The sequence below is a fragment of the Gadus morhua genome, chromosome 13 (assembly GCF_902167405.1).
Source record: "Gadus morhua chromosome 13, gadMor3.0, whole genome shotgun sequence".
Taxonomy (NCBI): Eukaryota; Metazoa; Chordata; class Actinopteri; order Gadiformes; family Gadidae; genus Gadus; species Gadus morhua.
Genome location: NC_044060.1, coordinates 25,039,728 through 25,067,050, shown reverse-complemented (window position 1 = coordinate 25,067,050; position 27,323 = coordinate 25,039,728). Strand labels below are relative to the sequence as shown.

General features: G+C 43.9%; 1 protein-coding gene across 16 annotated transcripts in view; it reads left to right on the top strand.

The window, feature by feature from the left end:
• cadpsa (Ca2+-dependent activator protein for secretion a) overlaps positions 1 to 27,323 on the top strand; it is a 173,731-nt gene that overhangs the window by 15,780 nt on the left and 130,628 nt on the right. For all 16 annotated transcript variants that reach the window (XM_030375220.1, XM_030375229.1, XM_030375228.1 and 13 more), the window contains exons 2-3: positions 13,657 to 13,770; positions 15,658 to 15,990. In XM_030375220.1, coding sequence (XP_030231080.1) covers positions 13,657 to 13,770; positions 15,658 to 15,990 — 447 coding nt within the window. The remainder of the gene's footprint in view (positions 1 to 13,656; positions 13,771 to 15,657; positions 15,991 to 27,323) is intronic.

The window sequence follows — 27,323 nt, the reverse complement described above, 5'->3', positions numbered from 1 at the left end:
ACATTTCAGGTATACCTCTGTTGTGACCATGTTTTTCGTGAATGCATGCGTATGTAAATGTATGATCAAAGATACTATATCTTTATACACACTTTGTGCGTACAGTATTACATGAGTGTGTCTGCTTGTGCGCGCATGTGTGAACACATTCTCTTGGACTGATAAGTGCTTTCTCAATCTTTTGGGCGTTGAATGTGTGTAATCTGGGATTACACATCCATTTTATATTATGTAATCACCATAAAGCCTGTGCTAGCCCCTCCCCCATAGAGAGAGACGTTGAAGGAGTTAAAGCCTAAATTAATCTGTGTGATTGGAACGCTTGTGAGTCCAGGCAGACGCGCGAGCGAGTGAGTGATCCTTTTCTTACGCTTTTTTACATCACACTGAGTGCACCCTTTCAAACCATTCATTGGCCTCTGTCCATCACTAAGAGTGATTTGGTGATGAGCACATATTGTCTAGCCAAAATCTCCGATATCAATGACAATAATAAGGTAGGCGTCAAGGCCCGAAATGCCTTCGGGACGGAAAGCTTCCCTTAATCAGTCCCTCCAGGATTTCGCGGGCATTTTTTGAGATTGTTGCAGCCTAGAATGCCTGATGTTGCGTGAGCTTTTCCAAAAAGTTGCGCTGAAAGTTGCGTTGATTTTAATGTTTTTGTTGCGATTACAGTGCAAGAGGAAGTGAAAGTTGCGATAAAAGTTGCGATTTTCCTGATGTTAAATATTAAGTTATTAGTTATTACTGCAATTTTCCCAGAGTAATTTGTTAAATATTAAGTTATTACCGAATAAAACATTAATTAAAAGAACAAAAACACTGAGAAATGGTCCTATGAATAATTGATCCTTGATTATTTCCGCGCTGGCAATTGACTTGGATGCAACAGCCCGTGTCAGAGTGATCTGCATCGTTGTCTGACGTCCTGCCTGCAATTCTGTAGTTATGTTTCGCAGTGGCAAAATGCTTATCAATGGAAGATTTCCGCTTATGTTCCACCACAATATTGCATGCAGTGCAAAATAATTTTCCCCCGCTTTCATGTAGAATACCAGGATATTGCTTTTACAATTAGGCCATTTAGCAGACACTTTTGTCCAAATAGTTTAATACACACATTGACACACCGACGGCAGAATCAACCATGCAAGGTGACAGCCAACTCATCAGGAGCAGTTAGGGTTAGATGTCTTGTTCAGGGACACAGCAACACTCAGCTAGGCGGAGCTTGGGATTGAACAAGCAACCTTTCGGTTACAAGACAACTGCTTTACCTCCTGAGCTAAGCCGACCCCGTTCTGCGATGATTCGCAGTTATTTTGCTCGGCAAGTGTGAAACGTTAGACGTGCACATGCTGCATGAATGCCTGAATCGCTTGAAGTAGTAAACACAAGTAAGGTGGAAGGTAGTTTGTCGACGTCAGTTCAAGACGACGCCACTGTCAAATTTGTGGGAAAGTTGCGGTGGTTGGTTAAAATTGCGATTGGTTGATGTTGCTTTGAAGTTGCAAATCGCAACATCGGGAAACCCGGAGGGTCTGCTTAATACATTTCCTTGTGATGTCACTAAGTGGACAGGATAGCCACTCTGTCCCCACAATGTGCAGGCTCAAGACCATGGGCATATTATAGTATGGACAGCGGATTCCAAAATGGCGCCCATTCATTCCTATGAAAACTGCTCAATGTCGCAGGGCAACATCAAGGACAGATTTGCTTCCGCATCATGGGGGCCTAGGCACGTCCTAGTTCATGACGTACCGGATGCAGAAATATTAATTGTTTTCTAGCATTGTTAGCATTGTAGCATCATGAGCGAGAGGTCTGAGCGATCGCAGTCGCATTGTTTACCGACCATGGAAGTAGGCCTATAAGTTTACTTCATAAATATGAAAGATTGCTCCATATAACACTAACAACATAGTTAATGTATGTAGGCCTAGAAAAAAATACAGTTCAATGTTTTTGCTTAAGAAAAAGATTCCTTCCAACTATTTATAAAAAATGCAATCAATAATTTAGATACAAATAAATGGATACATATCGATCAGCAACGAGGTTGGAGTAGCCTACCCACATACATATTTGTAATACACCAACATTGTTAACTGTCACACAGCTAAACAAGCAAAGGAAAAATGAAATACTAACGCAACTGAAATGTTTATTGGGCTATTAACAATATTATGAAAATTATACCGTAATGCACCCGTTCTTTGTCTTTGGATCTTTTGAATAAATGGATCAATACATGGTGAATCGCAATGATCGCAAGCAGAGGAACGTTAGTCAATGAGGAGCAGCTGAACCAGTCTACAAAATCCCTTTATCAATAAAACACTTTGTGATAAAAAGTCACCACAGTAACTAAAAACCATCAACGTCATTCATGTTAAGTAAAAGGAATAACCTCAGACACGAGAAGTTAACGGAGCAGTGCACTAGGCCCTCTCGAATGCCGGGCCGAAGAAAATTTGTTCCACTACGACTCCTTTCAGCTGCCCACACCTCCTTCTCCAGCAAAAAATAATAACATTAAACGGCTAATAAAACGCTTGAGGTGGCGTTTTAAAAAGGGAAAACTTAAATCTTTTTAGTACATATCATAAAGATAATTATGAGCCTTTGATTGATATCCAGAATTTTTTTGCGGAGACACCTTCCTGTTCCCCACTTGAGTGAACGGAGATATCTACTTCTGGGCCCCTTGAATCGAGGGACCCGTCCACAGCCCGCTTAAACAGCTGCAATATCAGGCTTGGCCGCTGAGCACTGGTGGATTGCGGAAGTATGCACTGTTCCTGGGGGCTTGCTCAAGACCCAAGACCCAGGATGAAGCCAGAATAAAAGTACATGATCTATGTCTTTCTAACTTCTGGTTAAACATTAGTCATTCTTCAAAGTGGGTTTTTATTCATTATACTATCCTATTATTGTTATTATTATTATTATTTCATCTATTATTTATAAAATATAAAAATCATTAATACAATATATATTTTCCCAGAGCACTGTGCATCCAATTCAAACAGCGAGCATTGAGCTCACTCAGAAAGGATTAGTCAGTTTGAACTCTAGGGGCCCTATTTTAAAAGGGACACTCCATTAAGCTTTGTATCATTAGAAACCCACTCATATTTTTGAATGGTTGTGCATCATTCCCTTATTTTCTGGAGAGACTGGAGAGATCCGTATCGATCTCCAACACTTCCTGTTTAAGATGACGCAATATGACGATTTTTGCGTAGAAGTAAATAGGAAGTGTAAGAGGGGAGGATTCTCGTAAGACTACAACCACTAGTCCCACCCCTCTATAGGGGGTGGGACCCACTGACGCTACAGACCTATTAGAGCAGTGCCAGTGGGTGGGACTTTACCAGCAGAAACTAACATCCACAGCGTCTGAAGCTAAGCTAACAGAGGCTGTTGATAAAACTGAAGTACAATGGCGGAGGGTACTGGATCTGACATAGAAGATGGCACCATGCAAAAGTTCACCATTTCGAAAGAAATACAAACGAGGACTACCGTATTTTCCACACTATAAAGCGCACCGGATTATAAGGCGCACCTTCAATGAATGGCCTATTTTAGAACCGTTTTCATATATAGGGCGCACCGGATTATAAGGCGCATAGAATAAAAGATACTGCAGTCAAACGTTTGACTGGGGTTCCGTTATGCATCGACTAGATGGAGCTGTGCTAAAGGGAATGTCAACAAAACAGTCAGATAAAGTCAAACTTTATCAAGCGCTCTGACAACTCCGTTCACTCCCATGGTAACGATGTTCAAATGTGCATATTAACAATATCTCCCAGCCTTGTTCAGTTGTAAACACGTAAAAGAAACACAGTCTGATACCACTAATTCAAACGTTAGTGCATAACTCAACATTTTTCAGTTATGTATAACACGTAAAGCTCACTTTTTCAGTTCATTCCCCGTCCACGAATCACTCGAATTCTTCTTCTTCAGTGTCCGAATTGAACAGTTGGGCGAGTACGGCATCCAACATGCCCGGTTCCCTCTCGTCATTATCCGAGTCAGTGTCGCTGCTGTTGCCTGGCAGTTCAGTGATTATTCCTGCCTTCGTGAAAGCTTGGACCACAGTTGAGACTGATATATCAGCCCAGGCATCCACGATCCATTAGCAGATAGTGGCGTAAGTCGCCCGGCGCTGTCTCCCCGTCTTGGTGAACGTGTGTTCGCCTTCTAAGGCCCCGTCCACACGAAGCCGATTTTTTGGTGAAACCGCGTAAGTCTTGTCCGTTCGGCCGACCGTCCAGACGGAGCCGGCGAATCCGGTGCCCGAAACCGCACATTTCTGAAAACACCCTCGGAGGTGGTTTCAAATCTATCCGGACCTATGCAGTTTCGTGTTAGGATTCGTGTGAACGTCTGAAACGCTTGATGGCATTAGCCCCCCACCAGCTGGGGGATGTCAGAGTTGCGTTGAATTTTTTGTTTATTATTCTATTTGTATTCTTTTTGTAGCTTTAAATAAAGCCCCTTGATAAATGTATTTACTAACTGTACATTAAAAAGTATTTCTGCTCAATTTAAAATGTTGAATCTCCTCGTGACTGAATGTTTGTATACAGCGCGCAGGCTTGATGCGCTCCACTTTTTTCTGTGGAGAACCAGCGCCTTGAATATTTACTACGGCGTTTCTACAGCTCGATGCGGTTTCGAAAACTCTGTCTTTACGGAGATATCCTTGAACCGCATAAAACGAAATCGGATCGTTTTCACCAACTAATACTCTTCACTAGAAATGTTGTGTGAAATGATTTTCAAGCAGTCTTGCGGTATCAGCTTGGTAGATGGAACAGCGAGGTGTCCGATAGGCGGAGATCTAGATCAGCGGGAGTGGCCAGCGAAGCTGTGCATCGTGGTGCATGGTGGGAGTTATTGTCTTCAATCCACAAGCGCCAAAAAGTCACTTTCTGCCTTTTCTCGGTCAAGACGGCACCAAATTAGAATTTTATTTTATTATTCGACTACATATAGGACCAAATGTCAATACATATTCATGCCTCCACCGGTGAAATGCTCCTTTAACGGTCTGAAAAGCAAGTGAGAAGCGCCAAGCGCAAGTAGCTTTTGTGGGCGGTTCTACGGCGATGTCGCTAGTTTCCCGGCGCGAAAAATTACTCTTGCGCCCGGCGCATATCTAAAAAGGGTTGGTCTGAAGTATCCTAGGTCCCCTTTACACGAGGACGCTTGCGGGTAAAAACGACAAAATATTTTATCGGAAGTGCCTTTCGTTTAGACGGTGACGGCGTTTTTGGGGCATGAAAACGCATAAATCTGAAACCACCCTCCCGAGTGGAAAAGTTGAATACGCTCCGCCGTAGCGTTTCCGTCTACACTGCCAAGACGCAAAACACTGCTCAGATCTGCTCACGTCGCGTACGCGTTAACGTCACATACATGTGCCAGTACAAGGAAATAAACAAACATGTCAGATTATTTCCATGCGTCGGACCTTCAAGCTGCTCTGGCAGCTCTAACAAGCTATGTACAGATAGAATTACTGAACAGAGAGGGATCTTTTTGGTTTTTGCGGCACGGATAAGAGAAGAAGGAAGATTCTACGCATGCGCTCAGACATGGCGGTGTTGTGTGATAGTGTAACACAGCACCACCTAGCCGCCTGGCATGCATACCCAATCGAATTCCACACACTTTTGCCTCACCGTATGCAAGCAGATTTCCTCCCGAAAACGCTTGTCTAAACGCAGAATAAAAAGTGAATACACGACGCCACTTTTGCGTCTTCTGTTCAGACCATCATCGTGTAAACGTAGCCCTAATTAGTTGATATTTTGACAGCGTGTCTGCAGTCTCCGATGAGACAGATGCACATGAATTTCAAACTTCTAATGGTTCAGTTTATGGCCAAATAATATGGCCTAATTCACACATGGTTTAAGGTTTTCTTCCACAACTTCAGAAATACTGAGTCCTCAAATAAATTTCGGCAAAGAAAACGTATATGATATGACATATGATATGCGGTAACTGTGGTTCTATTTAATGATATACGCAATACGTTATAAACATAGTTTCTTATCAGTATTGTATGCATTATCATTATCGACTTGTGTTCCTAATATGCATGTCCCCCCCCGTTAATATACATTTCCATGGACTGTATTATGTGTTACGTGTTTAGGTGTGTTTAAACAGATGGACGCACACACACGCGCCCGTGCGCGTGTGTGCGTTACACATACACACACGCTCGCCCGCATTCATTCATTCTTTTTAACACTCACTCGCGGTAAAACAATGTTTTCTCACGATCAAATACTCATCAATCCTCAAAGTTATGGCCATGTACACGATGTCTGTGTCAAGAAAATATGTGTTTGTTGTACGGTGTTTGCAGATGCATTGATTTAAAAGCACAACTTATTACTGCTGTATCAGCTGTTCTTTCCCAAATAATTTACCAAGAATGTGTGGCTAGGTAGATGAGAGAAGCAAAGTGTATGCGCGAGGTGCACAAGCAACATTATGCATGCGCCCATAATATAGCATCTGAACAACGCGCCACTGACTTTAAACCAGGTATTTCCTGGTTTGTGGTCAAAGTGGTTTCTGAAACTGCAAGATAGGACCAGGGAACGTTTGCGCCAGAACACGCCTCCTCCTTTCGCCGAGCTGCCCCTTGGGGCGCAAGATCATTCCTTAATTTACCGACGAGTGGCGCAGGAGGGAAAAGAACGCTCTGCGCCAGTTGCAAACTAGCAACGACACATGCGCCAGTGATTAAGTCAATTGCGCCGGATGCAAGATAGGGCCCTGGGAGACCTTCCTGCTGTGAGGCAGCATTGCTAGACACTGAGCCTTTGTGTCAGACCCTTATTCCATCCCCTGGCAACAGGCGCAGGGTATTGAATGCCATTTGAAGGAGCACAATAATAACTGGTGCTTTAATCTGTCAAAAATGTCTCCAAGAGTCCTTTGTAAGAGTTTGGGTCGGTTGTGGTTGTATGTCGCAATTGGTGAGGGAGTAAATTCTATGGTACAATAGGACACACACACACACACAAACACACACACACACACACACACACACACACACACACACACACACACACACACACACACACACACACACACACACACACACACACACACACACACACACACACACACACACACACACATTAGAACGTAATCTAACAAGTTTAAAGAAGGAGGACAAACCACTCCCTATCTGGGGAGTAGGGCTGGGACACCACTACTGAGATCCTTTTCGGTCTTCTGAGTAGTAGCAACATATTTAATTTTATGTTAAAAAATGTATGCTAACCCTAACCTTCCTGGTAAAATAAAGGATAAATAAAATTAAAATAAAAATGACAAAAATATTTTTTTGTGAAACCTTTTGCAACGCAAAGTGTTTTTAAGTGTGTCTAGGTTATCCACTGCTATATTCTGCAATATCTCCCAGTTAAAAGTATGCAATTCCCACACTATGGCTCAGCCTTGAACTTCCAACTGTGGCAGCGAGCGTTGTCTTCTTCGATGTCTGCGGCCAGTTCGGAAATGGGTAGGACCAAAGTTGGCACCAACCACTTGAACTTGCTCCCTCGCTCTAACGTATACTGAAGCATAGTCTCTCACCCACCAGAAGAACTTCGTTACCGATCAGGTACAGCAGTAAGCATCACCGGTCCTCCAGACAGAAGCAGGTTGGTGATGTTAAAAGCTGGTTTATTGTAGTTTGCAGACTACTTGAAGATGGTAATCAATGCTGCCATGCAGGAGATCTCTGATGGAGGCTGGTTTGACCTGCATTGATTAGTCAATGCACAACAGGTGTGCAGCCTCACCCAGCCCAAAGTCCACATCTTATTTTGCCAAAATCTATGCATATTTCTATTACTTATGAACATAAATATTTATTTATGAATATTTTCAGATTCCATGTAATTTAAGTTGTTCACACTGTTCACAGTAAGAGCAAAGACATTTGGGCCACTTTAAGTGTGAACGAGTGCCCTTAGTTACATTATTTATTACTTGGAACATGTTGGAACACACTATTCAAACATGTCAGAAACAGGCCTAACCTAATCAGCAAACCAAACATTCATCCAGTCTCCCATGTTCCTGGTGATGGATGAAAAGGGAGAACACCTGCATTATTATATAATTATATCATTACTTTGTTGAGCTGAGTAATATCTCACATCGTTTCTCTACTTCATTGGATCATTCCGATCAAGGGAAGGGGCCCGTAGTGTGTTTAACAAGCTCCTTCAGCGATGTCAGAGGTGGTTGTGTGTATTTTCTCACATCACCACCAACACCTGTCTGGTTCACAGGATCCCACATTAGTCATGTTAACCTTAACCAACTAAAAACACCAAACTTGTTCTGCGGTTTCAATAACAGATGACTCAATATTACACATGGACCTGCCTTTTTAACGTGCGTACATGCATCGGCCTTTTTAACGTGCGTACATGCATCGGCCATTTACACTTGGCCAATGGGATACGGATAGATATGGCTGGGCTAAGAGATTACTTGGATTAGGTTATTGCTAAGGCCTGGCAGAGGATAGCACTCGTATGTCTGATGTAATCTTTTGCTGAAGGCCCTTAACCATCAGTGTTACATTGTGTTGTGTAGCTACACACCACTGCATCAAACTGACAGACACAGATCTGCATTTTAAGAGGTCTAGAGAGAGAGAGAGAGAGAGAGAGAGAGAGAGAGAGAGAGAGAGAGAGAGAGAGAGAGAGAGAGCCTGTATTAACGAACCGGTATTGATTTGTTAAATGGGGTTGCTTAGACATCCACAATGGCAACACAAGGCAATTTGTCGTAACAACATATGAGTGCAGATAAATATCAACTGAGATCCTAGGTTTTAGCGCGTATGGCAGATACAGATGCTACTGTTCCAGAGATGGTAAATGTGACACCTGAAGAGATTCAGACAGATGGACGCTCTCTGCTGGGCTGCGGGTCACACACAAAGCCTGCCCTCAATTTATTTCTGTTCAGTAGTAAATGCTGTCCACCATGTGCCCAGACCAGCCAGCCTACCAACCTGGTCCAAGCATGGTTTAAGCCAGCCAGAGAGGTCCTGGTAGAACCAAGCATGGTTTAAGCCAGCCAGAGAGGTCCTGGTAGGACCGAGCATGGTTTAAGACAGCCAGAGAGGTCCTGGTAGGACCGAGCATGGTTTAAGACAGCCAGAGAGGTCCTGGTAGGACCGAGCATGGTTTAAGACAGTCAGAGAGGTCCTGGTAGGAGCGAGCATGGTTTAAGGCAGTCAGAGAGGTCCTGGTAGGAACAAGCGTGGTTTAAGACAGTCAGAGATGTCCTGGCAGGACCAAGCATGGAGCTGCTTTTAGTCAGGAGTGAGGCATCACTTGTGGAGGGTGACACACACGCAGAACAGAGCTCCAGAGGCGATGCAGTGGGTCATTACAGCCCTGCTACATGACGAGTGACTCACTGCTTTCAGACACCTGTCTTTTGTCGGCTATTTCTGTACTAGGATGTATTGCTGGTACCAATTTTTTCCATTTGGTTCGCTCATCGAGTACATCCTTCGGTGTGTGATAATTATGCTTATTAATTCATACGCCTTTTCTGTCAATTGTTACATCTCTGTTCGATGCATTGGACTGTGGGTGGCAAGTGTAATGCAGACGGTTGAGTCTTCTTATACCTGCCTGTTTGGTTTTGAAGTGAAGGCGTTCAACTCTGCTGCTTGTTGTCCATGGAGGATGGACCCTGTGTTAAATCCGGTGTAAAATATATCTGGGATATGTTGAGTATGATAACGAGTTGGAATGTTCGTTTGGGAGCATAAAAAGCATGTATTGACGCATTCTTAAGTTGGCTGTTTTTAGCAGATTCTACCAAAACGCTATACGATGAACGATGGGGGCATTTGTTATGGTAAAAACTAAATCGCTATTTTAAACACTTAAAAGGCTAGAAGTAGCCCGACACTTCTTTGGTAGTATATAAGGGTCTTAACATATAAAACGAGGCATTGATAACTTTGTAAGTGTACAGTTTGTTTATTAAAAAGGACATTTTATACACACCATACAATACCATCAGTAGTTCACCCGTCTACGCCATCTTGTTTTTAAGACTCGATAAGTAGATTGGCGAACACAGAGCTTGCGTGTTGTTGACGGATGTCACAAACTCTGTGTTCGTCAAAAGAGTCTTAAAAACAAGATAGAATCGGCTAAAAACAGCCAACTGAAGAATGCGTCTATGTACTCTTTTTTGCTCCAAAACGAACGTTCCAACTCGATATCATGCCAAACGTATTCCAAATCTATTTTACACCGGATTTGTCCTTTAACACACATTAAGATTAATGGAAGAGCTGTGCTGCTGTCTATGCTGCTCTGGGACTGGATTTATGGAAGTATATATGGAATAGATTTAGGATAACTATAAATCAATTTAATGCTGATTCAACACACACAAGAATCAGACACACACAGACACAAACTAATGGCCAACATGCAAGGTAACAACAAGCTTGCTACTGATGCTCATCAAAACAAGGTCTTTGACATCCGTACAATATGGATCCATTCAGATGCATGATCAACAGTTTTCCGTTGCTGGCTGAGAGAGAGGCAACTTGTCTGTAGGCCTATGGGTTTTATCCGATCAATATTGCTTTTTATAGGTGAGGTAGCATTGGGTTAGAAATATGGAAAATATATCCTTCTGCTTTGTTAGTTGCTGGTTTGACTGTGCAAATGTATCAAATACACGTATGAAATATCAAATCAAGCACACTCCCCCTCTTTGTAACAGAGTTCTGGAGAATACATGAAGAGCCGGCCTTCATGCGGTATGATGGCTGACGTATTATAATAACATATGATATATTTTGGATGTATTTGCTAATATCATACTTTAAAGACGATTGTGCACACGCAGACCAATTAGTAGGCAGGGTAAAACAAGAGTATTGACATTCCTTTTTATCATTAAGGTTACAATGACATGACTTTTTCTTTGTTCTACGTGGCTTGCTTCTAGCCCAACACAATTGGGCTAGAAGCACTATCAACACACTACTGAAATTATGTGTTTTATCCTCCCGCCTTTATCTACTGTTCATTTCCTTTTGTGGGCACGGCGTGGGCTGTGTAGATTTTGGATTAATAAACAGTCCATAACTGGGTCGGAGTTGAGCTGATCTGTGAACTTTGATCCCAATCAAGGAAGCTATAATCTAATAGGGTTTTCTAGCCTGCATGCGGTGGCCACGGTAACAGTAACCAAGGACAGAGGAGGAAGGCCATTGGCCAATGAGGAAGAACTCCTCCTTCACATATGGTCATTTAACCTGTACATGAATGTGTAAGACACTTCATTTTGTACATGACAGACTCCTTAGCGGCGCATACACATCTGTATGTAATTACGGTGTAGCTGATTTGGAATACATGATATTTGATCAGAACTGAATCCATAATCAGACAGTTACAATGATTGGATTATATTGGTGGCGGGGTTGTATTGGTAGCTTCTTTCCAGTATGTCCCAACATTGTTTGAGATTAAGTGGTAACGTGTGTCTCAATAGGACCAGCTGTGATCCCATTAGCTTATATTTATCTGAGGGCCAGGTAGAAAGATAGAGATGTAGGAAAAATAATTACCATGGGAAACACATGCGTGTTGAAATGAGGACATGTTACATATTATGACCACCATTTATTCATACCCACATGTTATTTTTATGCACAGCCATGATTGTCCTATCAAATAAAGAAAGAATCCTTAAAATCCATAGAAAATTAGCCTAATGTGAATTAAGTTTTTATTCGAATTTGATGAATAATTCATTGTACATTGAATAGTGAGAAGGTCACGTGACTAATCTGTTGACTCTGTTGTCAGGCGTGGATAATGTGGACAAGGGCTCACAACTTGGCCCATGTTAAATCACTCGAATGACGTGCATGATGGACGAGATGCAGGCCTTCTCAAGTCATACTCTCCCTGTAGCAGGTGTCTGCTAGGATCCAGGCTGGGGAAGGAACATACATAAAGAGCATACAGTCTTCAGTGACTATCCTTGACTGAAATCCAACCCGGGCTCTAAACAGTAAACACAAACTAGTCTAATGCCTGCAGTCAGGTCGTCCAGTAGTTCTCCTCCCAGGAGCCAGGCCAGACTCCTTGACTCTGGGCTTGTCTTACTGTAAGAGGGAGCACAACCATAACCTTTCATATCCTGGGTGATGTTGGGCTCCTCTCTCCTAGCTGTGTCTGCCACTCAACCCCCAAGCCCCCCAAACAGTGGTTATTTACAGGGATGGACCTGAACTGGCCTCCATGCTCTTCTTTGAGAGAACTACAGAATATAGTATTTTATCGGTTTATTGGCAAAGATAGATGTGTTATTTGAGTTGCTAGCTGAGGCGAGGGGGAGTTTCGGTTCTTGATTTGTGGATAGATTATTTTGCAAGGACAACCACAACAAAGCTGAGAGTGAAAACTAAACACACACGATGTGAAACTTATACTCTCCGCCGGGGTCCGAGATGAGCAGCTGCGGCCCCCAGCCAATGACAGATAGCTGCTCACTATCTGGCATTTACAAACAGGGCAACACATTACTACTCAAAAATGATTTATGGACAAATCAATTGATTTTGTCCGTAAATGTTTGCAAATGTCAGGTTAAAAGACAAACCTCAAGAAGTTACTTTTTCCCTTTCCTATTTGCTGAGAACCCATGCTATCATTTTAGTCAAAGAAAATTGGAAGAAATTCAGGAAAATACATTTTAGCAGCGTGGCCAAAGCCATGCTAGGTTTCTCTGCCAGATAGTGGTGGAAACGGCTTTACGGTACAGTTAACCCTGAACAAGGATCACTAGGCTGTTAGACAAATTGATTTAATTGAACATGGGCTCTGAACCTTAAGGCGGACAGGAGCGGTTGCTGAGCAATTAGTAATATCAGGGTTATGCTGCTGCTTATTTGCACTGACTTAAATTATTATGGTACCTAACATAAATTTGTGTTTAATTGCACAGTACTTTGCATAATCTTTTACTAAAATAGTTTTTAAGTACACAGCACTGTATAATGTTGCCATGTTTCGTAAGTCACTTATAAGATTCAAAGTGAACTTTGTTTATTTAAAGCTAGGGTAGGAAATTTATCTTAGATGCACTTTTGTCATATTTGTTTGAATTCTCTTGAAATTCCAACAATAAATAAAATGCTCTGGCGAAAATAAGGAAGGTGAGGTGTGTGTGTGTGTGTGTGTGTGTGTGTGTGTGTGTGTGTGTGTGTGTGTGTGTGTGTGTGTGTGTGTGTGTGCGCGTTTCCCAACTACCATGGCATTGTGTGTATTTCAATGTATTGGGTCAATAAACATGGTAACACAGGCCACACATCATTAAGGAAAGCCAACGTGCATTACACAGAATAGTAGTCAGCCTGGAGAAAACAGGCTGTTAAAGCACATACAGGAGTAGAAAGATAGGCTCCATGAAGTGGCACCAATATTTAAAATGCTTTCAATGGACGTTTGATCAGAAAAATGAAAGTAATTTGATCATCTATTGTTGTTTTATCCTTTATCTTGGTAAATCAAGTTTACATCCAAACTTCCTCAGATCAGCAAGCAGCATCTGCAGACGGTGAAGGAGCGATTCCAGGCCTTCCTCAGCGGAGACACGCAGATCGTTGCAGACGAGGCCTTCATCAACGCGGTCCAGAGCTACTACGATGTGAGTGGTACACAGAACAACACAGAGTTATATTATACAGAGATGGCTGTTTTAATAATAATTCGGGCAGGGCAAGTTAACGCGTTAGTTATTTGTTAACGCAATCTTATATTAACGCGATTAATACAAATAGACGCATCGACGCACGTTCTTTTTTTGCTTTAGGGGGGATTTTCAAAGGTTTTACCTGCAGAATGTCAACATTCATATCAGAAATCTTTTTTTTTTACTTTACATTCAATTACACTTGCAGTAAATGACTGCCTGATTACAATTGGAGTAAGTGGGAGCCTGTTTACAATTCCCAAATTTGTGGTGTTCCCTAAGTTTCATACTCATACTCTGATAATGTGTCATTACATTTTATAATCTCATTTAATTTAAATTGGAGTCACTTCTTGGACCCCTGCATAACTGCTTGCAGTTCTAGTTTAAATTGGAGTCGATTTTAAATATAATTTTAAAAGTGCAATTAATAGTGAGTAAACTCACCAATACTATGCAATTAATTGCGATTAAAACTTTAAATCTTTGACCAGCCCTAAGAGTAATACAAAACAGTCGGCTTTATTCATCCCATGTCCATGGTCAGGTTTATTCAGTCAGTATTCATCTGGGAACCTTGTCGGCATCTTCGCTTCATGTTTCTTATACTCATTTAATAATTAGAATAAATACTTGAGTATTAATTACTAACCGACTTTGACAAGCACATGTCCGAGTGACTTTCCATCAGCACTATCATATTCTGCTCCTGGTTATTTATCTTGAAAGTATTTTGATTGTAAGACACCCACATATTGATTGCATTTCTTACATTAATGGCTGATCCTGTATTGACCGTGCTGGACATTTTAAGAATGTATTGTCTTCCTGATTCTATTGCACAAACTATATACACATTATATAATTTGATGTCCAGATAGATTCTGGGTGTCTGTCCTAGTCGGGTTGTCCTGCAGTAAACCCGGAGATCAGCGTAGCGAACCCGTTCAGACAATGGTGAAGCGTACTGATGTTTCCAAAGAGTTTATTAATGTACAGCCGTTCGTTCCTTATTTTGTACATTAGTCCTTTCCTTTCTGGAACACCGTAAGAGCTTGTTCCCAATTCTAGCCAGGTGCTTGACACATACGGGGAAATCCTTACAATTGCGGGGCTATATTGATCTCTGGCCGTCACTTGTTATCGTCTGCTCCGCGCAAAGTCGCAGACTTCCGGTCCGGCAGTACCAAAATAAAAGCATGTAATTGTAAAGTAGAAATAACAAATAAAAGCATACAGGCAGCGATAATCTGTTATTAAATCCCTTTTTTAAGTGTTAATTACAATCAGCGTTGACTACTATCTATCTATTTAAAGCCTGTGGAGGAGACCCATCGGGAACCTCACAAAATTGCCTCTTATTATCATGCTGCTAGAGCATGAAACAAAGTCACTGCTGAAGGATAACTGTTGTGCTATTCAGTCAAACCCAACTAAAACATCTTTGATCTGTGAGCTGTCATTGTTTCATTCAATACTTTAATTGTTGTGTATCTATACTATGAACTGTGTTTTTATTGATGCATTGTTCTTATCATTGTAAGATATTGTCCTTTGGGGGTGGCTCAGTGGGTAGAGCGCATACCATAAAGGCTTAGTCCTGACCTCAAACTTACTGCGGGTTAGATTCCTATCTGTGGTCCTTTGTTGCATGTCCTTCGCTCTGTCTCCCATACCTTCCTGTCTAAATCAATCTATCACAAAGCATAAAAAATGCAAAAGAAAATCTTAAAAAAAATGTCCCTTGTCCGTCCCCTGTACCAGCGTTCATTACACTGTCTGTCCCCTATGTCACATCAAGGTGATTAAAGGTTTGTCTCTCTGCGGCCGGTCTCTCTCTAGGTGTTCCTGAAGAGTGACCGCGTGTCCCGCATGGTGCAGAGCGGTGGCTGCTCTGCCAGCGACTCCCGGGAGGTGTTCAAGAAGCACATCGAGAAGCGTGTGCGCAGCCTGCCCGAGATTGACGGGCTGAGCAAGGAGACGGTGCTGAGCTCCTGGATGGCCAAGTTCGACACCATCCACCGCGGGGAGGAGGACCCCCGCAAGCAGCAGCAGCGGCTGACGGCTAGTGCCGCCTCAGAGCTCATCCTGAGCAAGGACCAACTCTACGAGATGTTCCAGCAGATCTTGGGCATCAAGAAGTTTGAACACCAGCTCCTCTACAACGCCTGCCAGGTGGGTGTGCTTGTGTGTTGCAGTCCAACCGGTTTCTGATTGTTCAGTGTTTCGGCCTTGGACGGCGTCGCAGCACTGGAGCAAAGGCCCGCCTGCGATGCGTGCAGGCAAAGATAATATGTTCACAAATGTTTTGTGGCACTCTCAAAGCGCTCCCTACCAGGTTTATGTGTGTCTGCTGACACCATTAGAGCCCTGGAGGCGTTTGTATTGAGACCTGTTTCATAATTCTGTGTTTGGCAACATGTAAAACCACTTAAAACTTGGTACCTCCACAAAATGGTGTTTCCATTGGGTCCCCTTCCAAACCACTGCTGCCAGACAGCAGCACCAACCTCCCATCCCCCAAACCCACTCACAACCTCTTCATCACCAAAGCCTTCACTGCACCTTCTCTTTTAACTCATCTTAAATTCAAACATTTGTTTGGAAAAAACTGCTTATAGTGTGTGACTCCTACCCAGTGGGTGATGTTTTCGCCACTGGGTGTTAAACAGTGGCTAGCTAGCTGTCAGTTGTACTTCCAATTATTCATTCTTAAAGAGCCAGTGAATCCATCCTCTTTGAGTTTGACGTCCCGACGTCCGATAGTACACTGCATGAAAAACTGGAAAAAAAAAATGGTAAACACCTGTATACTACACTTTATACCTGCAGTTCAAGTCCATTTACTGCCTGTGAGGTTGGCGTTTGCCCTGGGGGCGAAGGGGTGGAGGGTCATTCACACCCCAGCTAGGTGGGAATAGCGACTGAATAGCGTCTGAACAGCAGTCCGACACACCTGGCCACAATGTACCTCACTCAGCATTGGACTAAACCCGAGCTTCAAACTTCTGCTAACAAATATATCCACATTTAACAGTTTGTTGGGCACCTTTTCTTACAGTGACTTTGGAGTTGTGGGCCCATCTATTCCTCTTCATCTCCTCCACACTTCCAGAGGACCCAGCCTCTGCTTCATGGAGCACTTCACTCCCCTAAATTGCTGATTCCCACCGGCGGCAAACTGATTAATTTATTGAGACAGCCCACTCATTACTCATCGCATTAGTGGCTGGATCAGGTGCCCGTCCATGCAGTGTTTCTGGGTGTGAAGTAGAATTTCTGAGGGGTGGATCAAGGGGCCGTCCATGCAATGGTTCTGGGTGTGAAGTGGACTTCCTGAGGAGTAGATCAGGAGGCCGTCCATGTGGTGTTTCTGGGTTGTGTAGTGGACGATCTGAGGGGTGGAACAGCATGCCGTCCATGCTGTGTTTCTGGTGTTATGTTGGTGTTATGGCACATAACACGTCAGACTCTCGTCTCTGGTATTTCCACAACAAAACTCATAGTGGGGCTTGAGAAGGAATTGGGGGTAAGGAACTTTGGCTTGACTCCCTGAAGTACATGAACCACGACATGGAGGAGAAAGTAATTGTTCCCACCGAATGTCTCCCGCATGAGCCCCGCTTTTCGCTTCCGAGGGACCACCACCTCGGTACTGCCCGCTGCCCGCTGGAGGAGGCGTTGGTGCCTAAGCGCTGCCTGCTGCCGGGCCGATGGTCCCTCAGCAGCGAGGCTCCGGCGGGATACAACCACGGTCAACAATTCCTTTTTCCTCCATGTCGTGGTTCAGTCTACTTCAGATTGATGTGGACGTGGAAGAACCAGAGACGTCTGAGAACCCGACACAGTCATTTGTGATTCATAATATCTTCTGGAGGCGCACACAGCTTTTGGCCGTGATAATATGTATTAGGCTTTATGATATATATATCTATGTATTATATGATACAATTTAGATATAGAGCTCCTGCACTGTAACGCAAGTGTTGTAGGCTACACTCCTTTGTGATTTGGATAACCGTTCTGCTGTTGGTGTTGTGGCACATAACACGTCAGACTCTCGTCTCTGGTATTTCCACAACGAAACTCGTAGTGGGGGTTATCTCAGTTGAGAAGGAATTGTGGGAAAGGAACTTTGGCTTTGACTCCCTGAAGTACATGAACCAGGACATGGAGGAGAAAGGGATTGTTGCCCGTGAATGTCTCCCGCTTGAGCCCCGCTACCCGCTGCCGAGGAACCACCGCCTCGGCACTGCCCGCTGCAGGAGGCGGTGGTGCCTAAACGAGTGGCTGTAATTCTGCACCACGGCTGAATTTCAGGAATGTCTTCAAATATTGTGTTTGGGGCCCACTAATATCTATATTAAAGCATCCATGAAGTAGCATGCCATGGAACCTTTCACCTGTATTAGTCAGTTTAATCTGTATTTCATCCAGTCATTTTTAAATATATATTTTTATGTCTGTTTAACCTGTATTTTATAAAGTTATTAGGTGGGATAACAGCAATTTCGCTGTAGTGTCCATTGGTAACATTTTTGAAACGTGAGGCGTTTTTTGGATAATTGCATATAGCTAGGCTGTTGTTTAGGGCAGGGTACTTTGTGATTCGCCTGTTGTGTAGAAATGTTGCCCAAACGATGGCTCTGTAGAGAGGAGTGCTGCTAGCCGACGGCTTGGCTTGGAAGCCCGTCTCTTGGGTAGATATACACCGGTAGACCACCGGAGCTGAGACGGTTTCAAACGACATTCAAGTTAAAGTCAATTCATTTTTATTTGTATGGCGCTTAATCACAGGTCAAATTCAAAGGTCATATATTTATTTAAGGCCATATATTTATGACAACCCCCTGACCCTGGTCCTCCAGACAGCGCAGAGTGGGGAATCAGGATGGTTTAGGAGGCAAAACAATTCTAAAATCATTTAGTTATGAAATGTAAATCTAAATAAAACATGTCCATGTCCATGGTGATGGGGTTTTGTGTCTGGTTAGTGACAAAAGATTACACACCCTAACTTATAATGTAATGTGATTTGAACAATCAGTATTCAACAACACCTTAGTGGGTACAGTTTGTTAACACATTTGAAGGTGTATTTGTGCTGTAGGTTAGCCAGCTAGTCCTCTCTAAGCGTACCAGAGCAGCTTCAGCACTGTTAGCAATCAGATTCTCCAGACACCGGCTGCCCACCACCCTGCAGCCCCCAAAGGAGTCAGGAATATAGTGTCTGTCTGCTGATGAATGGCCCCGGGCTGTAATGATGGCTCCGGCCACAAGAGAAATCCAATTGCGGGGCTGAGCGCAGCGGATGTGAGTCCTGGCGGGGAGGAAGAAGGAGAAGAGTGGGTGTTATTTCTTCTTTATCAGATGGGTGGTGGCCATCATGGCAGCCGCTTAGTGTTCAGAGCTGAAAGCCTCTAATTGGTTGGAGGAAGAGCAGCGAGCCAGGTGTGATGCTGCTCGCTGTGTTTGGACCTAGCGTATTTACTGGGTTTTAATAAGCAAACCCAGCGCCACCTGATTAAATATCCCTAGAGAGATACAGAGCCGCAGAGGCCTTTCAGTCTTTTATTAAACGACAGGTACCCCCCCCCCCCCCCCAAACTCTGGTCCCCTGGTCTCCTCAGCCTCCTCAGCCCGGGTGCTTCATCAGCTGCTCTGGTGGTCATACCTTGAAAGCTCCTCAATGCTTTGAAGCTCACTGCCAATATTAGGATGTATGTGTGTTTGTGTGTGAGTGTGTGTCACTGTCGTAGAATGTCCTTTTGTGGCACACTGTGTTTGCTTTAGGTGCACACGTTTGAATCTCTTTAAGACAGACAGACAGACACACACCCACACACACAAAAACACACCCACACACAAACACACACACAAACACACACACACACACACACACACACACACACACACACACACACACACACACACACACACACACACACACACACACACACACACACACACACACACACACAGTGTGGAACCTCCCCTTGCCCTTTATCTCCTCATATGCAGTCTCCATGGTGACGGTACACACAAGCTGCGCTCTGTCCCTGTCCGCCAGACAGTCAGTTCCCCCCGAGCTTGCATCAAGGGCAAGTGATTCCTGTTCTTTGTAATCACATATGAAAGGGCTGTGGCCTTTGAAACATCGACAGGAGATGGGCTATTTTTTTTTTTTAAGAAAGGGGAGGAGCGCAGTGCAAAGCAGAGGGGGGGCGAGAGGAGGGAGGGGGAACAGAGAGGAGGAAGGGGGAGGAGAGAAAGGAGAGATGCTGAGGAAGGGAGTGTCTGGAGAGATTGCTGGGGAGATTGTGATGTCGATGGGTTGAGGACAAAAGGGTAGGGAGCAGATGTAAGAGAATAGTCTATAATCCATAGCATGTTATGATCTATAACCTGTGATAGATAACATGTGGGATAGTAGTGTAGAGCTACAGCCAGGGACCTGAGATAGCTCCACAGGCACACGGTCAGAGAGGAGCCATGACCCTGAGTTTGAGGATTGCAAATTATGGAGCTTTAGTCTGAGTCCTGCTGCCAGTGAGCGGGGTACTACTGCCGTCACGTACTACATCACACCTCCTCCCTCCTCCCCTACTGCCGTCACGTACTACGTCACACCTTCTCCCCCACTGCCATGTAGACAGTACATGTACTGTCTACATCACAGCTCCCTCCTCCCCTACTGCCGTCACCTACTACATCACACCTCCTCCCCCCCTTCTTCCTGCCACCACGTACTACATCAAAGCTCCCTCCCTCCTGTCACCAGATACTACATGACACTAAAGAAGTATGCCACTCTGACCCCTCCGGCCTTCGAAGATCTCCGTCAGGATGTCGGATACGCAATGCAATTCGCTGCCCAATCGATCTTATATGCTGACTACTAACCATGTAATAGTGTCGAAAATAAACTTCCAAAGCTTTTCAATTCTTATTTGGTGTTTTATTGGTCCTTAATGTGCAAAGTAAAAAAGGTGCAAAGTAAACAAGGTGCAAGGAAAAGTGATTCAGGGCTGTGATGGGAGGACCAATCAAAGCCCTTGCCATCTCCGTCCGTCTCTGTTGCGTCGACGGATAGCTAAAATATATTGGATGCGCATGTAGAGCTACGGAGAGGGTCTCCAACAGGTTCTCCAACAACGGACCGGGCTCTCCGTGTCTACGTACAGCACTTTACGGAGTAGTATTGACCAACCTTAAGTAGGGCTGGGCTATCAATCGAATTTCGATGTCGATTTCGATTTCAGCGTTGAACGATCACAAAACTAATATCATCGATTTTTTAGAACAGCTGGATACATATCTGTACATTATTTTAGATTCGATTTTTTTTCTTTTGGACCATTTTGTGTATTTTTTTTTAAGTCGAATATATTTTATTTAAGTTCTCAGTTCCAAAGTGTTTTTTGTGAGAGACATGCCGAATAAATACACAATGTTTTCAAACTCAAAAATAATCGTTTGTATAATCGTGATATCAATATTGACCAAAATAATCGTGATTACGTTTTTTCCCATAATCGTGCAGCCCTAGCCTTAAGTCTGCGATGACATTGTCTGAAGCTATTTTACACACCTGTATTGGCTCTTTGTTTATTTCTATAGTGCAGATACGGAGCAGATCAGAGGTCCTACCATTTTGTGTAGCGTACCAAGCACTACATCAAAAACAAACATATAAAGGAGAGCTATATAGACTTGTACCATGTACAGTTAGTGAATAGGTTCATGGAACTATTCCTCAGTACAGAGTGAACTGGCGGACTCAAAGGGGCTTACTTATTGGGTATACCAAGACATTTGTGTCAGGCTGTCAACATTGTGCAATCAGAATGCATACATGCAGATTAAAGTTTGACCTAACCGGCGCCTTTTGATAACCCTAACCCCAACCCTAACCCTAAATATTAATCTGGTAGAGCTGTGTGTTTGTGTGTGTGTTGTTCTGTGTGCACGTGTGTGTGTGTGTGTGTGTGTGTGTGTGTGTGCATGCATGTGTGAGAGTATGCATGCTTGTGTGCATGCTTGTGTGTGTGTGTGTGTGTGCGATCGTGTGCATGCTTGTGTGTGAGCGCGTGTGTGCCTGCGTGCATGTGTCTGTGAGCGTGTGTGATTGAGTGCACATAACAAAAAGGCAAGACGTGGAGGATGTTGGGAGAGCTGTCGCCATGACAACAGGCTGAGACACGCCGTTGTTTACTGAAGCGGAGCGGCACTATGCTGGTGCTCCTGGATGGGAGAATGCCTCTTGGAAGTATTGACCTACGAGCATCACCTGTACTTAACACAGAGACATCAGCCTCCATCCCTAAACCTAACCTCGAGACATCAGCCTCCTTCCCTAACCCTAACCCTAAGACCGAGACATCAGCCTCCATCCCTAACCCTAAGACCGAGACATCGGCCTCCATCCCTAACTCTAACCCTAACCCTAACACCGAGACATCAGCCTCCATCCCTAACCCTAACACCGAGACATCGGCCTCCATCCCTAACTCTAACCCTAACCCTAACACCGAGACATCAGCCTCCTTCCCTAACCCTACCCCTAACCCTAACACCGAGACATCAGCCTCCATCCCTAACCCTAACCCTAACCCTAACCCTAACACTAACACCGAGACATCAGCCTCCTTCCCTAACCCTAACCCTAACACAGAGAAATCAGCCTCCATCCCTAACTCTAACCCTAACACGGAGACATCAGCCTCCATCCCTAACCCTAACACTAACCCTAACAACAAGACATTAGCCTCCATCCCTTTACCCTAACCCTCACCCAGACCTCAGGAGCACCTCTGTCCAGGCATACACCCACCAAACCTCCACCATCCGGTGGAGGAACCCTTCTGCATGTCTGCCACTCAGTTGGTTGCATCTCATCTGGTTTCTGCCGAATCCAATCAGTAGGAAGGGAGGATTTCTACAGGGACTATGGGGCAGTTGCCTTGTGTGAGGAGATTTGACCTTGTGGCATTGCTTACTACTGTAAATAATAAAATAGGTTATCTTCAACAGCAAATTCATTACCATAAAATAAAAATAAATCATATTTTTTTTTAAATTGCGATCAAGATGACTAAACACACAATCCTACCTTAATTAATTGGATTGGAGTCTTTGATAACTGAATGAGGCGTCATTATGTCTCACACGCCCCTCCTCATAAACAAGGTGAAGAGTTCTGTTCCTGCCTGCCCTGTGTGTGCTGCCTGCCCTGTTTGCTGCCTGCCCTGTATGGTCCTGCTGCCTGCCCAGTTTGTTGCCTGCCCTGTGCTCACAGATAACATAACACCAGGGGTTCTAGCTACGCAAGTCTCTCTCATCTCTTTAATAAAGGTGATTACGTCACCCTGGCATACCAACTACGCACTTATTGTATGTCGTACGTCCTGGCATTTAATGTATGCACTTATTGTATGTCGTACGTAGGGATGGGAATTAATAAGAATTTCACGATTCCGATTCTGCTTATCGATCCGATTCCTTATCGATTCTCATTGGGTGAGAAAATAAGTACATGTGTTTGTTGGTATTAAATCTCTTTAATATCTGATCAGAAGTGCGTCTAGTATTAGGAAATTGTACATTTTCAAATCAATTGGTCCAGACAAAAAAATATATGTTTGGCTTTTTAAGCCCAAATGCCATCATTATATGCCATAAAACTAAAGACACAGACTGAAAACAGTCAAGTAAGAGCTTGTGCCTTTTGGAATACTAACAGTGCTCATTTGCATTCAACTTGGAACAAAATTCAACTGACATAAACAAAATAAAGTATTGATTAGACAGAGATTTATTAGATGGGCCTACCTAATAAACCGTTGGAACACACAAGACCGGAAACCATAGCAACGCCGGTAAACAAACCCCGAGAAGCCCAATCCCTATGAGAGCTCCCCGGGCTACGGCCATCCGGAGGCGCACAGAGCTGTTGGCCCTGATATTATATATACAATTATATACAATTATATATAGAGCTCCGGGAGTCGCAAACGGCAACAATCACTTTCTCCTCCATGCCGCAGTTCACCCCGGACTGCACTGCACTGAGTTTGACGGTTGAACGCTGATTGGCTGTTACGTTACACATGTCACTCAGTTGTCACGCTGTTGAACGCTGATTGGCTGTCATCACGCGAAATTCGCGTCAAAGTTGAAATATTTCAACTCCAGCGAATTAGTCGCGGCACAAATCCTTGTGAACGCGCTCGCCTGTGCACGGCGAAAGTGTGGCGCGACAAATCAAAACTTTTCCTCTTGCGAAAAATTCACCCGATACGCGTCTCTACGTTCACTTTGTATGGGATCTTGTCGCCCCGTCGCGTTTGGTGTGAACGCACAATGCGCTTCTTCCTCGGCGGCGCTGTCACATTAAAATTGTACCGGGGGCGAAAATTGTACCGGCCTTTGCATCAGTTGTTGACAACTTGACAACTGATTTGATTGGGTTGTCCGTTGCCGGGCAGGTTTCAAAAAACATTCGGCTCATGTTTCCAAAGAAGAAATAACATCATACAGATAACGGATCGCTAGATAACACTTGTTTTTACTTTATATTTGTATTGTATTGAATTGTTTAATCGAATTTAGCTAGTAAACTGAGTGTTTAAAGCAGGTTTCAAAAACCTGTCTTGTCACGCTCAATGAAGGAGTGCAATGAACGAGCATGAAAGTTCGCGAATGTTCAAGAACCTTCCTACGTCATTCGACACGATCGCCCGTTGCCAGGCAACAGACGATCGCGTCGTCTGTTGTCAGGCAGGTTTGGAATTTGTCAACAACTGATGACGTAGGCCGGTACAATTTTCGCCCCCGGTACAATTTTAATGTGACAGCGCCATGTTTGCTGCGTTCTGAACCAAAACAAAGCAGCGTGTGCGTGACGTCATGACGCATTTGCCGCGACCGGAACCGATAAGCGGAATCGTTAACCAGGCTTGCTAATGATTCCAAGGAATCGGTTGACTTGGCACCGGTTCTGAACAAGAACCGGTTCTCGATTCCCATCCCTAGTCGTACGTCCTTGCACTCTAGTTGTGTAGCGTCTTATCCTAGCTGTCTTTGTTGTATACGAGGAATTGGTTAACCTAGCGATGGCTAGTGTTTTGCACTTGTTTCTAGGAACATCCTTACTGTACCGACAGTGATGTATTGTTGTTTCTCTTTCTTCTGATAAATGTGTGTCTTATTCTAAGTCGCTTTGGATAAAAGCGTCTGCTAAATGCCCTAAATATAAAAGATGACAGCAGTACACTGAGGAGGATGGAAGGTGCGTCACCCCGCGGAACACAGGAGGGCTCATCTCATGTCCCCAGACCTTTCTTTTAGAGAGGACAGCCTCGGATATCCACCAGTACATGTTCAGATCTCTGCAGAAACACTCCATGTGTCCATGTTTATATCACCATTTTAGGTACGTATACGAATGACTTTTCCGAGGCAATGGCCACACCGAGCATTATGCTATCAGTTAAAATGATGGATGTAAACAGGCTCCAATTTGCCTCTTCCCATTTGAATGAGGGGCATAATGATGAAAACAGATGATATAGATGCACAGTTGTGGGCAGACTGAATGGTGATAAATGTGCTGGCTGTATTGACACATTCCTGGAGGCACAGAGCCGGCTGCAGCCTTGAAGATAATGATTCTGGTCGTTCGAGTTGGCTGGGTTAAAATATATCAAACATTGATGGTGGTAAAAAAGACAAGTGTTTGTGCTGACTAGTGTCAGCGTATCCATTTCCAGTTATTGAATGAATAATATATATAAAGGTAATTAAAAAGAGCCTTTTATGTGGGGACATCTAGTTCAGATGTTCAGTTTTTACTGTACATTGAACATGTAAATACATGCATGGCTTTAGATCTATGAGTAAGCACGTTGACCAATCTGTGCACACATTCTCTAATTAGGCTGCAAGTGCAAATGTCCATGTGCATTTTTTGTGTGAAACTTTGAAGCAACACAATTATAGATACCATATTATTTCAATTCAATTCACAATCCCTATTGCAGCCTTCTATGTGCGCTCAATTTATCAGCAGCGTGACATTCGTTTGTGTTCGTTTGTGCGTGCAATTGGGTATTTGTGTATGTTTGTGTGTGTGCGTGTAATTTTTGGCATTCTGTGAAGGGAGCCAACGGAAATCTAGGCATCCTGCTAGATGTCCTGCTAGGTGTCCTGCTGTCCTGCTAGATGTCCTGCTAGCTGTCCTGTTATCCGTCCTGCTAGGTGTCCTGCTAGCTGTCCTGTTATCCGTCCTGCTAGGTGTCCTGCTAGGCGTCCTGCTGTCCTGCTAGTTGTCCTGCTAGGTGTCAATACCTGCTAGGTGTCCTGCTAGGTGTCCTGCTGTCCTGCTAGTTGTCCTGTCAGCTGTCCTGTCAGCCGTCCTGCTAGCTGTCCTGCTAGCTGTCCTGTTATCCGTCCTGCTAGGTGTCCTGCTAGGCGTCCTGCTGTCCTGCTAGTTGTCCTGCTAGGTGTCCTGCTAGGTGGCTTGCTGTCCTGCTAGTTGTCCTGTCAGCCGTCCTGTCAGCCGTCCTGGTAGCTGTCCTGCTAGCTGTCCTGCTAGCTGTCCTGCTAGCTGTCCTGTCAGCCTTCCTGCTATCCCTCCTGCTAGCCACTAGATTCTGGGGGTGATGTTCAGGCGAGATGTTAATAAAGGTAGTGGGGGAGAATTGTCATGGGGGGCAGAAACAGGGGCGAGCGGACTGAAGAACAGGGTTAGCAGCCCAACTAGAACCAAGATTAGGAAATTAATTCCTGGCTAGAGCCTGTAAGGTACCACTGACAATCCGCACACACTGTAAATATATACAGTTGAATTATCGAAAGTAGGGGTGTTACGATTCACTCAGCTCAAGATTCGATACGATACACGATATTGGGTTCATGATTTGATTTTATAAAAATATTTTGAACAAAACTTGAATGAAGAAAATGTATGACTGAAGAAATATTGTTGTTTATTTTAAAGACAAAAAATATTTAAAACAATGCAATTTGCCCTATATTTCCATTTCTTATGAAATTGTAAACAAAATGTGTTTTAGTAACATGTTATAGGCTAATCATCTTGTCACAAATGGCATAAAAAAATTATTATCTTAAGCCGACAGTACAAGCTCATCCTTCCTTGCCTTGGCCCACCTTTTTTTGCTTTTCCATTGCCGGAATCTGTTACCTGGTACCTGGTATTTGTGGTGTGTTCCTTAATCCTCGGAAGCCAGCCCTCCGAGTTGGAAGTCAGGAAATCTCCCAGTATTCCTGCTGCGTTTCTCGCAGGCACGCCCCCTTTTTGTCTTCATCTCTCGAATTCTGAGAGTAGACCGAGAGCAACAAAAATGGCTGCGCCCGTGAAGAGACATATTTTTTTGTTTGTATTTGTACCACGTTGGCACGAAATATCGTCACATCCCTAAAAGAAAGAGTTATGGTCTGATCCTGGGAGACACTGAGCGAGGTGATGTTGATATTGCCGGTCA